This window comes from Equus przewalskii, chromosome 6 (genome assembly GCF_037783145.1).
Source record: "Equus przewalskii isolate Varuska chromosome 6, EquPr2, whole genome shotgun sequence".
Taxonomy (NCBI): Eukaryota; Metazoa; Chordata; class Mammalia; order Perissodactyla; family Equidae; genus Equus; species Equus przewalskii.
Genome location: NC_091836.1, coordinates 86438162 through 86451557, shown reverse-complemented (window position 1 = coordinate 86451557; position 13396 = coordinate 86438162). Strand labels below are relative to the sequence as shown.

General features: G+C 47.2%; 1 protein-coding gene across 44 annotated transcripts in view; it reads left to right on the top strand.

The window, feature by feature from the left end:
* The first annotated feature begins 3168 nt into the window (after positions 1-3168).
* SERGEF (secretion regulating guanine nucleotide exchange factor) overlaps positions 3169-13396 on the top strand; it is a 229504-nt gene continuing 219276 nt past the window's right edge. For 43 of the 44 annotated variants that reach the window (XR_011541223.1, XR_011541230.1, XR_011541229.1 and 40 more), the window contains exons 1-4: positions 3176-3299; positions 7027-7162; positions 8330-8485; positions 10187-10281. Coding sequence is in view for 35 of the 44 variants with exons in the window: in XM_070624439.1 (XP_070480540.1) it covers positions 3240-3299; positions 7027-7162; positions 8330-8485; positions 10187-10281 (447 nt within the window). In the remaining 9 variants the exon portion in view is untranslated. Of the gene's footprint in view, positions 3300-7026; positions 7163-8329; positions 8486-10186; positions 10282-13396 lie in introns of all 44 variants that reach the window. The other variant, XM_070624421.1, reaches the window with a different exon arrangement.

The following is a 13396-nucleotide window of genomic DNA, read 5'->3' as shown; positions in this document are numbered from 1 at the left end:
TAAATCATTTAACTTCTTTGAGCCTCAGTTTTCTCATCTATGAAATAATGATCCTAACAGTACTTAGCGTACCAATAATATTGAGAGGATCAAACAAGATAATCTAATGGAAAAAAATTTCCTAACCTGTATGCTACAGAGGTATAGTGTGTACGGCCAGATACTTTATATTTTCCTCCTGTGGGGAGATAAGGCATCTGAAAGTGACACTATTATTATAGATGACTATTAAATAGTTTAAGGCTAGCCCAGTTCAAGAGCTGCAACTCAACCAGGGAGAGTTAGTCAGCGGCATGTACATAGTTGAAACAGTTGAAACATCTCAGTGCTTCCAAGAAATTGTATTAAGGGATATAACTGTAAGTTAGCTGAAGTATTGATGCATGCGCATTCAAGAGGAATTCAAGTTGGGAAATGACTGAACTCTTCTAGACCCTCTCTCTATTAGAACTGACTCTGGGGACTCTGCGTACTCCTTGCCCCTTTGGTTGAAATCTCAGGTCCCTGCCTTGAAGTTTCTGCTCGTTCCCAGTCCTTAGCTTCTAATCTCTCTCTGTCTCTCTCTTTCACACACACATACACACACGCACTCACTGTCTCATTTCAGTATTTTAAAAGTCCAGTCTTGTGTAAAAGTTCAAAACATCGAACTTTATGTAATGTTAAAGTTTTTCTTCTCTGGAATCGAGAAAGGAAGGGGTGTGCTTAGTTAGCTTCTTATGTTCTTGCTCCTCCTTCCTCAGTCTCTAGGATGCCTCTGGCTCCTCCAGGGTTTGGGAATGGTGGTGGGGAGGGGACGGTAAGGAGTAGAAAGTTCTTTTTGTTCTGATACTGTGTGAGTTGGCGTATGTGCTTCCTGTCCTTGGTAAGTATAAGGCTGACTCTCATTCTCTGTGGGTGTTTTGGAAGACCTTCCTACTTCTTATTCCTCGGGATCTCTTGATGTGGGTACCTCTCTGACTGGGCTGTTGAATTCATCTCCCTCAGCCTCTAGGAATGTATTGGCCAACTCTCTTGTGGGTGTCACTTATCTGGCCACAAGCCATTGGATTTCTCAGCACAAATTGGACAGCAGCCTGCCCAGGCCCCAGTCTGGAGGGATACATACCAAGTTCACTTAGTGGCCCTCTGAGGCATGCCTCTCCTTAGACATGAGGAGGGCAGGACTCACTGCACATTGACAACTAACACCACATATCCAAACAGAATTCTCTCTCAGCCTCTCTAACCTCTTTCATGGACTGGAAGTCATACACTGGTTTCTAGAGACCTCCTTCACAAGTTCTGCTTTGGTGGTCTTGTACATCACTTAATAATGGGGGAGTAATTGGCACTTATTGCCTTGGAGTCTCAGCCAAAACTGAGACGGGAAGGGTCTGATTTTTACATTCTAGTACACATGCTTTAAGGAATGCTCAGAACGCTCTTACAAAACCATCAGCAATCATGGTATAGTTTTTGCACATCAAGGTCTCTCGAGAACAAAGAGCTGCTTTGCCTCGCTCAAGTTTACATTTTTCTTGGCATGGGCACTGATGTTCTCAAGATGTCACAGGCAGGAGAGGTAAAGGTGAGGTGCTGCCCTCAAGTGGTCTTTTAGGCAGAGACACCAAGGAATGGGTGGAGTGAAAAAACAGGAAAGAACTGTGTCAAGTGCTCACCAGAAACACTTTCCAGGGCCCCCAGGCATAAAGGGTGATGAGTACTTGTGTCAGCAGAGGGGTCAAGTACTAGTGAATGTGGATTATCATCTTGGATGTGACCCCACTTGTACCCACAAGATAATGTGTGACTTGGAAAATATGCGTTATGTACAAAAAAGGACAAAAAAGAAAATAAAAATCACTTGTAATCCACTACCTGGAGTATATGTGTGTGTGTGTATGGAAAACTAGTATAATACTTACTTTAATGAAATATCATGAACATTTTCTCCTTGTTTAATATCTCCCAAAACATCTTTTAATGGGAGCCTAGTATTCCATTGCATGGCTATGCCATAATTTAATCAGTTTATTTTTGGACTTTCAGGTAATAAGTTCTTTCCTATTATATATAACCCTATAATGAATAACTTGCAGTCTAAGACTGTGCACAGCTCTGATTATTTTCTTGCGATAAATTAACAGAAGTGGAATTACCGGGTAAATATCTATCTTCATTTTCCTAATACGCATTGCCACATTTCCCTTCAGGAAGACTGTATTTAGCTCCCACAAGCAGCGTATGAGGGTGTCTGATAAAAACCATTTTATATGAAAATCTCTGTTGGGTGAAAATTACCCTGTATTGATGATCAGAATCAGGGCAGGGGCATGCTCGGAGCGCTGAGGGTTAGAAGGCCGCCCCGGCAGGAATCCGCGAGAACCAGCCTCCTCCATTCAGCGCCCCGGGGTGTAAATTCCCGCTCCGTGCCAGGAGCTGAAGGCGAGACCGCTACAGTGTAGGAAGACACTACACGCGCCTACCGAGAAGCTCCCTTGGATTTCGCAAACCCACACCAAAGCAGGCCCAAAGACAGTTCGGCCTAAGACGCGGGGGCAGGACCCCTTCCACTCCCCCCCGGGCTCAATTTCTTCCCCATCAAATAGCGATACAATCCCAGCCTCTCTGGGCTGTCGTGGGACACCAAGGAGACAAAAACATGAAGGAGCGTAACGCACCCCTACAGAATCATTACTAAAAATAAAGAGCGCCAGGGGAGGCAGAGAGTGGCAGACCCACGCTGCGAGACAAGGAGGCCTCTGGCGGACACGCTAAGACCGCGCCCGGGCCAGGCGGCTGCAGGCGGCCACCGCGCTCCTGGCCACCCCGCCCCCGGCCACCCCGCCCCCACAGGCCCCACCCCCGTCGGGCTCCTCCCCCGGCGGGTATTCCCTCCCCACAGACCCCTCCCCCGTCGGGCCCCTCCCTCCCTCCCGACCCCTCCCCCGGCGGGCCCCTCCCCCGGCGGGCTCCTCCCTCCGCGGGCCCCTCCTTCCCCACAGACCCCTCCCCCGTCAGGCCCCTCCTCCACCACAGACCCCTGCCCCGGCGGGCCCCTCCTCCACCACAGACACCACCTCCTCCCCGACCCTTCCCCCGTCAGGCCCCTCCTCCACCACAGACCCCTGCCCCATGGGGCTCCTCCTCCACCACGGACTCCTCCCCCTCCCCAGACCCCTCCCCCGTCGGGCCCCTCCCCCGGTGGCCCCCTCCCCGCGCCAGCCCCTCCCGGAAGCGCCGGCGGAGCGTCCCGCATGGAGCGCGAGCCGCGCGCCTCAGAGGCCGGCCCTGCGGCGGCCGCGCTCTTCGCTTGGGTACGTGACTCCGCCCCCGGCCGGGGCACTGGGACGGAGGGGCGCTCGGGGGCTGGGCGCTCCCGGCCTCGGCGTGGGCGGGCTGGGGCGGGGGCTGGGGCTTGGCGGGCGGCCGAGGCCGAGCCGGCCTAGGCTGGAGGATCCCGTGTGGGGGCTGAGGCGGAGAGGGCGGGGAGGGAAGGGCTTTCGCTGGGGGACTTAGGGGCCTGCTGTGGAGGGGTCCCGACCCGAGGGGCTGCGGCGCCGCGGGAAGAACCTGACTCCTGGCCGAGCGTCGGGTTCGGCGGGAGCCCTCGGGCCTGGATAGCGCCGGGGAGACAGCGTGGAGGGCTCTGCAGGGAGAGGACCGCCCCGTCTGAGCCCCGTGGGGCCACCTGTGCTCCACCCACCGTTTGGCCGGAGGCTGCAGGCCCTTCCCCAGCCCCACCCCTGCCTGGCGGGAGCATCCTCTGATGTGAGGCCTGCGGTGTTCGACCGTGCACGAGGCGGAGACCCTGCACATTTGCGGATATTCAGCTGTGACCGGATCTTACCTGTATTGGGGGCGTGGGGGGGTCTGCGCTGGTGTGGTTTGACAGGAGCACCGAGAGACGGTCATCTTTATGTGTCGGGGGATGGGGGGGTGGGTGTCTGCCCAGGAGTGTGTGGCAGGCATCCGATCAGCTGCTCGAGAACAAGCAAACCGAGTGTCTCCTAGTTCTTCCTAGCACGTATCACAACTGTAATGAAATATGTATTTGTTCCAGTCAGTCTGCTTGGCTGGAACGTAAGCGTCCTAAGGGTGGGTTTTGTGCCTGGCTTGCTCAGGGTGCCAGGCACGTTGTAGGGTGCTCAGTAAATACTTGTTGGCTAGTGAGTGAATACCTGTGTGTGCTGAGCTGTGTGTTGGTCTGGGAACAACGCAAGAGTGAAAGACTTCCAGCTCTTGTGTCGGGAGAGGGATAACATCTATAGTGCAGTTAAAACCAGTATGTATTGATTAATTTTTAAAAAGGTGATTATCAGTACCAGGCAGAACTTGTTGAATGTCAGGCTGCAGACTGGCAGAAGGGAGAGCGTGGTGTGGCCTGAGGGAGGCTGGCTGGCTGAGTATCTTTGGGGTGGCGCTTGAACTGGGGGTGGAGTTGGGGAGTGAATGTGTGCCTGGGGTGGGCGGCTGTCTCTGGCGTTTTCCTGGCAGGAGACTGGGGTCTGTGTGTCAGCTATGACCTTGTCCCCGTGAAACAGAGATGTTGTTGAACCTAACGCCACTGCTGTGTTTAGGGGCCTGCTGGTGTGTTCTTCCTGCTGCATGATCTTCGGGGAGGCGTGTGTTAGTCTGCTAAGGCTGCCATAACAAAAGACCACAGACTGAGAGGCTTCAACAGGGGCAATTTATTTTCTCGTAGTTCTGGAGGCCAGAAGTCCAAGATCAAGGTGTCAGCAGGTTTAGTTTCTTCTGAGGCCTCTTTCTTTGGCTTGCAGAGGCTGCTTCTCTCTGTGTCCTCATGTGGCTTTTTCTCTGTGTAAGAGCATCTGGTGTCTCTTCTTAAAATGATACCAGTCGTCCTGGATTAGGGACCCACCTGTATGGTCTCATTTAACCGTAATTACCTTTTTAAAGGCTCTATGTTCAAATATAGTCACATTCTGAGGTACTGGAGGTTAGGGCTTCAACAGATTAGTTGTAGGGGAACACAATTCAGTCCATAACAGGGGATTTACCTTCTTGAAGGGATATGTGTGTCCGGGGCGGAGGGGTGTCTGGAGTGTTTGTAAGGAAGGGAGGCAAATAGAGTGGTCGGCCATATGCAGTATTAAATTTTCCTTCGTTTTGCTTTATCCTGGATTTAGGGCCTCTTGCTGCATTACAAAAATTGAGTGCCATACTTTGAATCCCAGAATGCCTGTGTCTTCCCTTACTTTCTGTTTGGCAGCCTGCAGTCCTGGTAGTGGGGCAGCCACAGAGGTCTCAGGGCTGACAGAGAAATCCTTTGCATTTACACTCCATTGATCTTTCTTAGGTAGGGACTCATAGGGTCTTACAGTCATTCGCTATAAAATATATGCACACCTTCTCTGGGTCAGCACAGTTTCAGATGCAGGAGAAATAGCAGTGAGCAAAACAAAGTTCCTGCCCTCACGGAGTTTACTTTTTGGAGAGGGGGAGGTAGATGGTAAATAAGTAAACAAATATGTAATGTCAGGAGTGCCATGAAGAAAAATAAAGCAGAAAAAGGGGATAAAGTGATGGGGTCGTACATTCAGCCTCCTGCCAGGTAAACCTTGTCTGTCTCACTATCCTGTTTTTTCTTTTTTCTTAGAGACACAGTATGGTGTAATGAAAGGAACGGGGTATCTAACTTGTTGCCTACCCAGCTGTGTGACTATGGAAAGTTTCTTAATCTCTCTGAGCCTTAGTTTCTTCATCTGTGAAATGAGAGTGATAATGCCCATCTCTTCCATTTTTGTGAGGATTAAGGGTGAATGCTTACCCCATGGAGAAGCACTCAGTAACTGGTAGCTAATATTGCTTCTGAGGGCCTCTGGGACCTGTGCCCCTGCCCTGGTTTGCTCTTCCCTTGGAGACCTTTCGCTAGGATGGCTGTGGAATAGACCACAAGGGATAGGAGTTTGCATGTATGTATGTATGTATGTGTATGTATGTATTTTTTGTAGTGGTTTTAAATCACTTTTCCTTATTCAGGTGTCTTAAAACATGAAGACGTTTTAAAGGTTTTGCTACCCATCTTTAGGAAGAACCAGCCAGGAGTAGACACTTGGATAAATTATAAGGATGTCTGAAATCTCAATAAGATTCTTCCTGCAGGGTCCACAATCCTTTATCTCCAAATTTGAATACAAAAAGCTCTGGAAACCCAAAACTGACCTGACATAAGGCTCTTTATAGTCTTTGCCCACTTACTGTATTTGTAACTTTTACTGCAGAAATAATAGTTTTGCTTATAAGTGCTGCTCCCGGACCTTGCAGCAGTATACATGATTTATATACGGTATTACTATTCTTAAGTCTATAAAATTCTGAACCTGAAATACATCTGGCTGCAAGGGTTTTGGATTAGGGATTCTGGACCTTTATTGTGTAATAACAATGATAGACATATTGCCCACCAAGGGGAAATCTGTTCCCTTACAGGAATCTCAGCATGTGAATCTTGGAGTCACAAAACGTTGTACTTGGAAAGGGCCTTAGAGATCATTGCCAGCCTCTTTGTACAAATGGAATAACAACGATGTGCCCTGCGTGAGGGCACAAAATCCTAAGCTCCTTTGATTAGAGAAAGATGTTGCAGTTTCCCCAGTGAGTGTGTGGGGAGAAGGGACAAGATCTGTTCCCAGGGCATTTCCCACCCGCTTCATTCCCATTTCCCCTCCTTCTTTCTTTCCTTAGTCTCTCTAGATAATTAGCTTTTATCAGAAGGAACTCCCATGCTGTCCCCCAAAGGCAACACAGGGGGCCTGGGCATTGGAAGGGGAAGGTGAGGAGTATCTTTGGATAAGCTGTGGATGCTAAGGGCTCCTCTCACATGGAAATGGTGGTGTCATGGGGGTGGGGCCACCACCTAAGTATGGGTTTCGTATAACAGCCTCTTAAAATGAGCCTGTGAAATCCCATCTGTTATAGGCTCTGAGAGGTGTGTCAGGGTGAGAAGGATAGAGACAGGTAAGTACACACTGGCAGTTAGGGTTCCCATACTTTTTTATCCTTGGCTTATTTTATCCGTAGGGTGCAAACAGCTATGGACAGCTTGGCCTTGGCCATAAGGAAGATGTGCTTTTGCCCCAGCAACTGAATGACTTCTGTAAACCCGGGTGTGTCAGGAGGATCACGGGAGGAGGGGGCCACTCTGCTGTGGTCACAGGTAACTTCCTTCAGGAGTATAGAGCCCCTAATTTTCTTATTTAAACATTTTCCCTTAGGGGGTCATGTTGCCATCTTTCAGCCTTTTGTATTTTGCAGAGGAAAACATTTTTGTGATGGAGCCAAGTTACCGTCAGAGAATCCTAGATTGTCAGAGCTGAAAGGACTTCATATAAATGAGGTTCAGAGAGGATAACTGACTGCTTAAGATTACAAGACAAATTAGTGGCAGAGTTGCGACATGTATCACATTTTATACCATATATTGCTATTTAACTTTCACACATGAGTTAGAAGTCTTTGCAATTAGATTGAATATTTCTTGAGAGCAAGAACTTTGTATTTTCCTTAATCTTCCCTCACAATACCTAGGATAGTACTTAACAAGTTCGACAAGTGCTGTAAAATTGCAAAAGAGGGCATATTGCATCCTGGTGAAGAACATGAGCTCTGGAATCAAACTGCCTGGGTTCAAATCCTGGTTCTGTTATTGATTTGCTGTGTGGCCTTGGGCAAATTACTTAATTTCTCTGTGCCACAAGTTTCCTCTCTGTTCCACGGGGCTAATAATGGTGGATGAGCAGAATCAGAGTTAAAGGGCTGCAGTATGACTTTTGTGGGTCCTTGGCACTTTTGCCTTTGTGGACTCTTTCCTCTATGAAGAAATATTTAAGATTATATTTTACAACTGCATTGATATAAAGATTAATATAATTCAGGCTAGATTTAGTATTAGATATCATTTTGTTACATTTATTTTTTCTTATTTTAAAAGAATTTAAAATGAAAACATTTTTGTGGGCCTCTAAAAGTATTGTGGGCCCTGGGCACTGTGCCTAAAGGATAGTCAGCCCCACACATCCAGCTCTTAGAACAGTACTTGGCACATTCTACTGTTTGATGGTGGCTTTTATTGTTCCAGTAGACGCTCAATTTGGTGATTGATTGGCCACTGCTGTAGGACTTGGAGTTTCCATTTAGATATTAGATTTGAACCCCTTGGCCCTGTGCCATTTGGTCCAGAGCACATTAATATGCATGGCTGATTAACGTGAGGGGGAAAAAGTTATGAGTCTGTGACTCCAAATAATTAGTGAAATTCTTTTGCTCCCTCTGGCAGTTGTAATTTCTCCTATGCACGCTATCACCAAAGCTTTATCTTTTGCAGATGGAGGAAGCCTTTTTGTTTGTGGCCTGAACAAAGATGGGCAGCTGGGGCTTGGTCACACGGAGGATGTCCTGTATTTTACCCCCTGCAGATCCCTCCTTGGCTGTCCCATCCAACAGGTGGCCTGTGGCTGGGATTTCACTATTATACTCACAGGTGAGTTGACTCCTAAGTAAGTCTTTATCACCTCAAAGGCTTTGGGTGAGAAAAACATGGTGGTGGGGATGCTTACTGAATGAAAGTCTGTCTGGGTTTAAAAACACATGCAAATGTTCTCTCTGCTTGTCAAGCAGAGCTTTAACAGTAAAGCTTTGGGCTGGAAAACTTTTGCCAGAGACTGGGGAATGATCTAGATCACTTTCAGTGGCTACTTTCTGTCCCAGAAGTTCATGTTAGCTGTGTGTCTGGGCTTGCCAGCCACTACTGCCAGCTAAGGGTTGCTTACGGGGCATTGTGGTGGGTTGTATGAGGAAATCAGAGGCTGCCAAAACAGTAATGGCAGCTTTTGCCCAAAGAGGAATTAAAAAAAAACATAAATAAACATGGCTGGGCAGAACTGTTCAGTCTCTGCGAAGCCAGATAGCAGAATAGGATGTAGAGGGTTATGGGCAAAGGGCTGATAGGATAATGCTCTTGGGAGCAGCTGGCAATAGGTACTTTGTCAGCTCATTTCTCCCTGGAAGCCGTTTTGACCTTTCTGTTCAGCTTTGCCCTGTCTAGCTTGCCATCCTGGATTGAAAGGACCATCTAGAGTTCTGACTGGGCTTCCTCTTTGTCACAGTCCTCTTGCAAGGGCATCTTCTGACCATGTCACCCCTGCCCCAAACCCCTGTGGATTCTCACGGGCATAGCTCAGACCCCAAGTGTTTAAGCATATGGCCTCCAGGTGCTCTTCCCACCAGTCCCTGTGGTTGCCTTGCCTTTTGTTCTCCACACTCCTCATACTTTCTTTCTAGTGAGACCAAGCAGTCCGTGCTGCTCTCTGTCTGGAACAGCCCCTCAGCTCTTATCCCGTCTTTAGAACCCTGCTCAGGTGTCACCGTCTCTCTTCTGCAGAGCGTTCCATCATGTGTGTTGAATTTGGTAGTAATTATTAGAATCTGAATAACAGCTCTCGTTTATGAAGTGCTCAGTGTGGGCCTCTGGGGAAGTTGCAGGGAGTGAGCAGATAACGCTGTTTCCTGCTCATCTTGGGAACCGGTCCTGAGAAAGATGCAGAGCAGTCACATAGGTGGAGATCGCACTGCTGGGTTTTTACTGATAAAAGCTAGGTTGGAGACCTGGGTTAAGTGTCAGGCCAAGTGGTTCTGCTAACACTCCCCTGATCCAAGCCTACTCCCCAAACTCTGGGACTTCCTAAGGGGAAACGTTTACCATATGTCAGCCCAGAGTGCCTGAGAAGAAGGTGCTAAACCACACGTGTCCTGTTCCTTCTCCCAAACTCAGCAATTGGCTAGGTTACTTGCTGCCCCCCCCCCCCGCCCCGCCCCATCCTCCGGAAAGCAGTGAGTATGGGGAAGGGCAGGGAGAAAGGCCTGGAAATTCCATCACATGGAGACCTGAAAAGTGGGAGATAAGTATCTTCTGCTCCCAACACCAGGCCCTGGGCTGAACGTTCTGCACAGCTCCTCTGCCGTTCATTGGGTGGTGTACTGGAGAGTCGGCGTGAAGCAGCCCTGTGCCCACTGTTTTTACTCCTAGAGGGGTAAAAGCAAGGACTGTGGTTTGAATGTGCTGAAGCCCAGGGCCCCGCTTGCTCCTCTCACTCCCTGTGCTCTTGTCATCCCTCAGCATTTGCCCACTGGTCACAGATATCTTACTTCTGAGGTCTGTGATTTAAATATTTGTATTTTGCAGGAAATGGTCAAGTTCTGTCATGTGGATCCAACTCCTTTGGCCAATTAGGAGTTCCTCATGGGCCTCGAAGATGTGTGGTTCCCCAGGCCATTGAGGTAAGGACGGCACCTAATCTTTAGCTTGCCTGTGTCCTGTTAAAGCGTTTCCAGGGTATTAGAGTTATTCCTCCGCAGACCAAAGGCTGGCTGGGTCCCTGAACACAAGTGAGGGAGTTAGAATTTAAGTTGAAAAACTCAAGTTCTTCTGGGAAAAATTAGGTTGAGAGGATGGATCTTATGAATGAAAAACCTCTGTTAGTTCTCAGACATGTAACTCTTTGTGAAGTAAAACAATACAGATAATGTATCTTATAAAGACATTAATGGCATTTTACAATTCTAAAATTAGTGTTAGTGGGAACTATGTTAGAAACAGGTCCAGATAGAAGTGACTTGCCTGAAGAAACCAAGCCAGGTAAATGGTGTAGGCCAGTGCTGTCCTGTAGAAATATAATGTGAGCCACATGTGTAATTTAAAATTTTCTAGTAGCACTATTTAGAAAAGTAAAAAGAAACAGGTAAAACTAAGTTTTAAAACAATAGCTTTATTGAGATGTAATTCATGTACCATAAAATTTACCTTTTAAAAATTTATAATTCAGTGGTTTTTAGCATATTCATGGAGATGTACAGCCAGTCACCATTATCTAATTTTAGAACATTTTCATCACTGCGTACCCGATAGCAGTCACTTCCCATTCTCTCCTCCCCCAGCCCCTGGCAACTGCTACTCTGTCTCTATGGATTTGCCTATTCTGGACATTTTATATAAATAGAATTATGCAGTGTGTGGCCTTTTTTGTCTGGCTTCTTTCACTTCACGTGATGTTTTCAAGTTTCATCCATGTCGTGGCATGTAGATGAAATTAATTTTAATAATTTTTAAACTAATCCAATGTATCCAAACTATTATTTCATTTTATACGCCACCAATATAAAACTTTGTTAATGAGCTACTTTATATTTCTATATTTTATACTAAGTCTTTGAGTTCTGGTGTTCCCTTTTTCCTTGCACTGTCTCTCACTTCAGTCTAGTCACGTTTCCAGTGCTCTGTAGCCACACGTAGTTAGAGGCTACCATGTTGAACAGCACGAGTGTCAGATAGGACTCCTGGCCCGATTTCAGAGCTCTTTCACTGATACTTTCACTCATACTTAAAATGTACACATTTGTGAGGATTATGTTGTAAGTGAATTTTTAAAGAAATTATGCTGGAATCTAAAATGAGTTCCACCACCTAAGCTGCTCCACTCATCTCTGATTTCCTTAAACTCTGACTAATAGTGGGAGCTCTGTTTTCATTGGAAAGAGCTTGTGTCTGTTCCTCTCATCTTGCTGAATTCCACTTGATCTGTGGGGTATTATTTGGGGTCGTGATTTCCGTGGGGTTTTAGTCCCTTTGGGCTGTTCAAACAAAAATACCAAAGACTGGGCGGCTTAAACAACACACATTTATTTCTCACAGTTCTGGAGGCTGGGAAGTCCAAGATCAAGGCACCAGCAGATTTGGTGAGGGCCAGCTTCCTAGTTCATAGAGTGCTGTCTTTTTGCTGTATCCTTACATGTCAGAAGGGGCAAAGGCACTCTCTGGGGTCTCTTTTATAAGGGCATCCATCCCTTTCTTAAGGGCTCTGCCCTCATGACCTAATCACCTCCCAAAGGCCCCACCTCTTAATACCATCACATTGGGGATTAGGTTTCAACATGTGAATTTCACGAGAACACAAATGTTCAGTCTGTAGCACATGGTGTGCACACAAGTCTAGACTCTAGTCTCTGTTGTAGGAAGTGTTACAGCTTCCAATTGCAAATAGATGGCTTTTTAAGAACCTACATATGAGTTATAATTAATTTAGCTTAAGTCACATGATTAAAGAAGACAGAGAGGAACATTAGTTAAGATATGTTGGATGATAGGATCAGAAGGTAAAAGCGTTTTGACAGGCTGTATCCTATAGAGCAATGGGAGGAATGCGCCAAAGTGAAATATAATACAAAATTCATTCATTTATTTAAAAGCAACTATTGTGTATAGGCGCTGTGATTAGGCAGTGGGGACAGAGGTGAGTAAGATCCAATCCTAGCATTTGAGTTCTTGTAGTTTAGTAATACATGTTAGATATGGAAATACCTAAATGCATCACCATGTTAGAACTATGGTTGATGCATATATCACCCCAAAGGGGGAGTACTGAACTCTTTCTAGAGGAAGAGGGGGTGAGAACAGGCTTATGCTGAGTCTTGAAAGTTGAGTAGAAGTTTGCCTGGCTTGGGATAGTAGGTTGCACAGAGCAGGTACAAAAGCAGCACAGTCCAGACAGAAGGAACCCTGTAAGCGAAGGCATGGAAGCATAAAACAGGAGGGTTTGGGATACTGCAGCAGTTTACTGTGATTGGAATACAAGGAAGTGGTGGAAGTGCCACCGGGGAGCGGGCAGCAGGGAGGTAGTGTGACAAACGCTAAGACCACTGTGTTAGAGAGGGTGGGATGGGGTGGTGCGGAGGATGGAGGGAAAGAGGATGACTCAGGAAACTCCTGCTGATAATCCAAAGAGATGATTCTGGCCCAAACTAAAGCAGCAGCAGTGGGGATGGAGAGGAAGGGCTGGAGGTAAGTGGTGTTGAAGAGATTGAATCCACATGTCAAGTCCCTCAGTTACGTTTTTTTTTTTTTTGAGGAAGATTAGCCCTGAGCTAACATCCACCACCAGTCCTCTTTTTGCTGAGTAAGATTGGCCCTGAGCTAACATCTGTGCCCATTTTCTTCCGCTTTATATGTGGGATGCCTGCCACAGCATGGCTCGATAAGTGGTGCTTAGGTCTGCTCCTGGGATCCAAACCGGTGAACCCCGGGCCACTGAAGCAGAGCCTGCGAACTTAACTGCTATGCCACCAGGCCGACCACAGCCCTTCAGTTACTTTTGAAAAAAGAAAAATTTTAAAGGACAATATGTTCAAATTATTATTAGCAGTAAGATTTGGTCTTTCCCAAAGCTAATATGATTGTGGGCTGCATTAACAGAAGTATAGTCTCCAGAAGGAGGGAGACCAGAGCCCTGTCCTTTGTGCTGGTCAGGCTACATCTGGGATGTTGTGTTGTGGTGTGGGTTTGGTTCGTAAGCCCTAGGCATTAAGATGAAGAAGACTGAGACCCTGCCCTTGAGGGCCT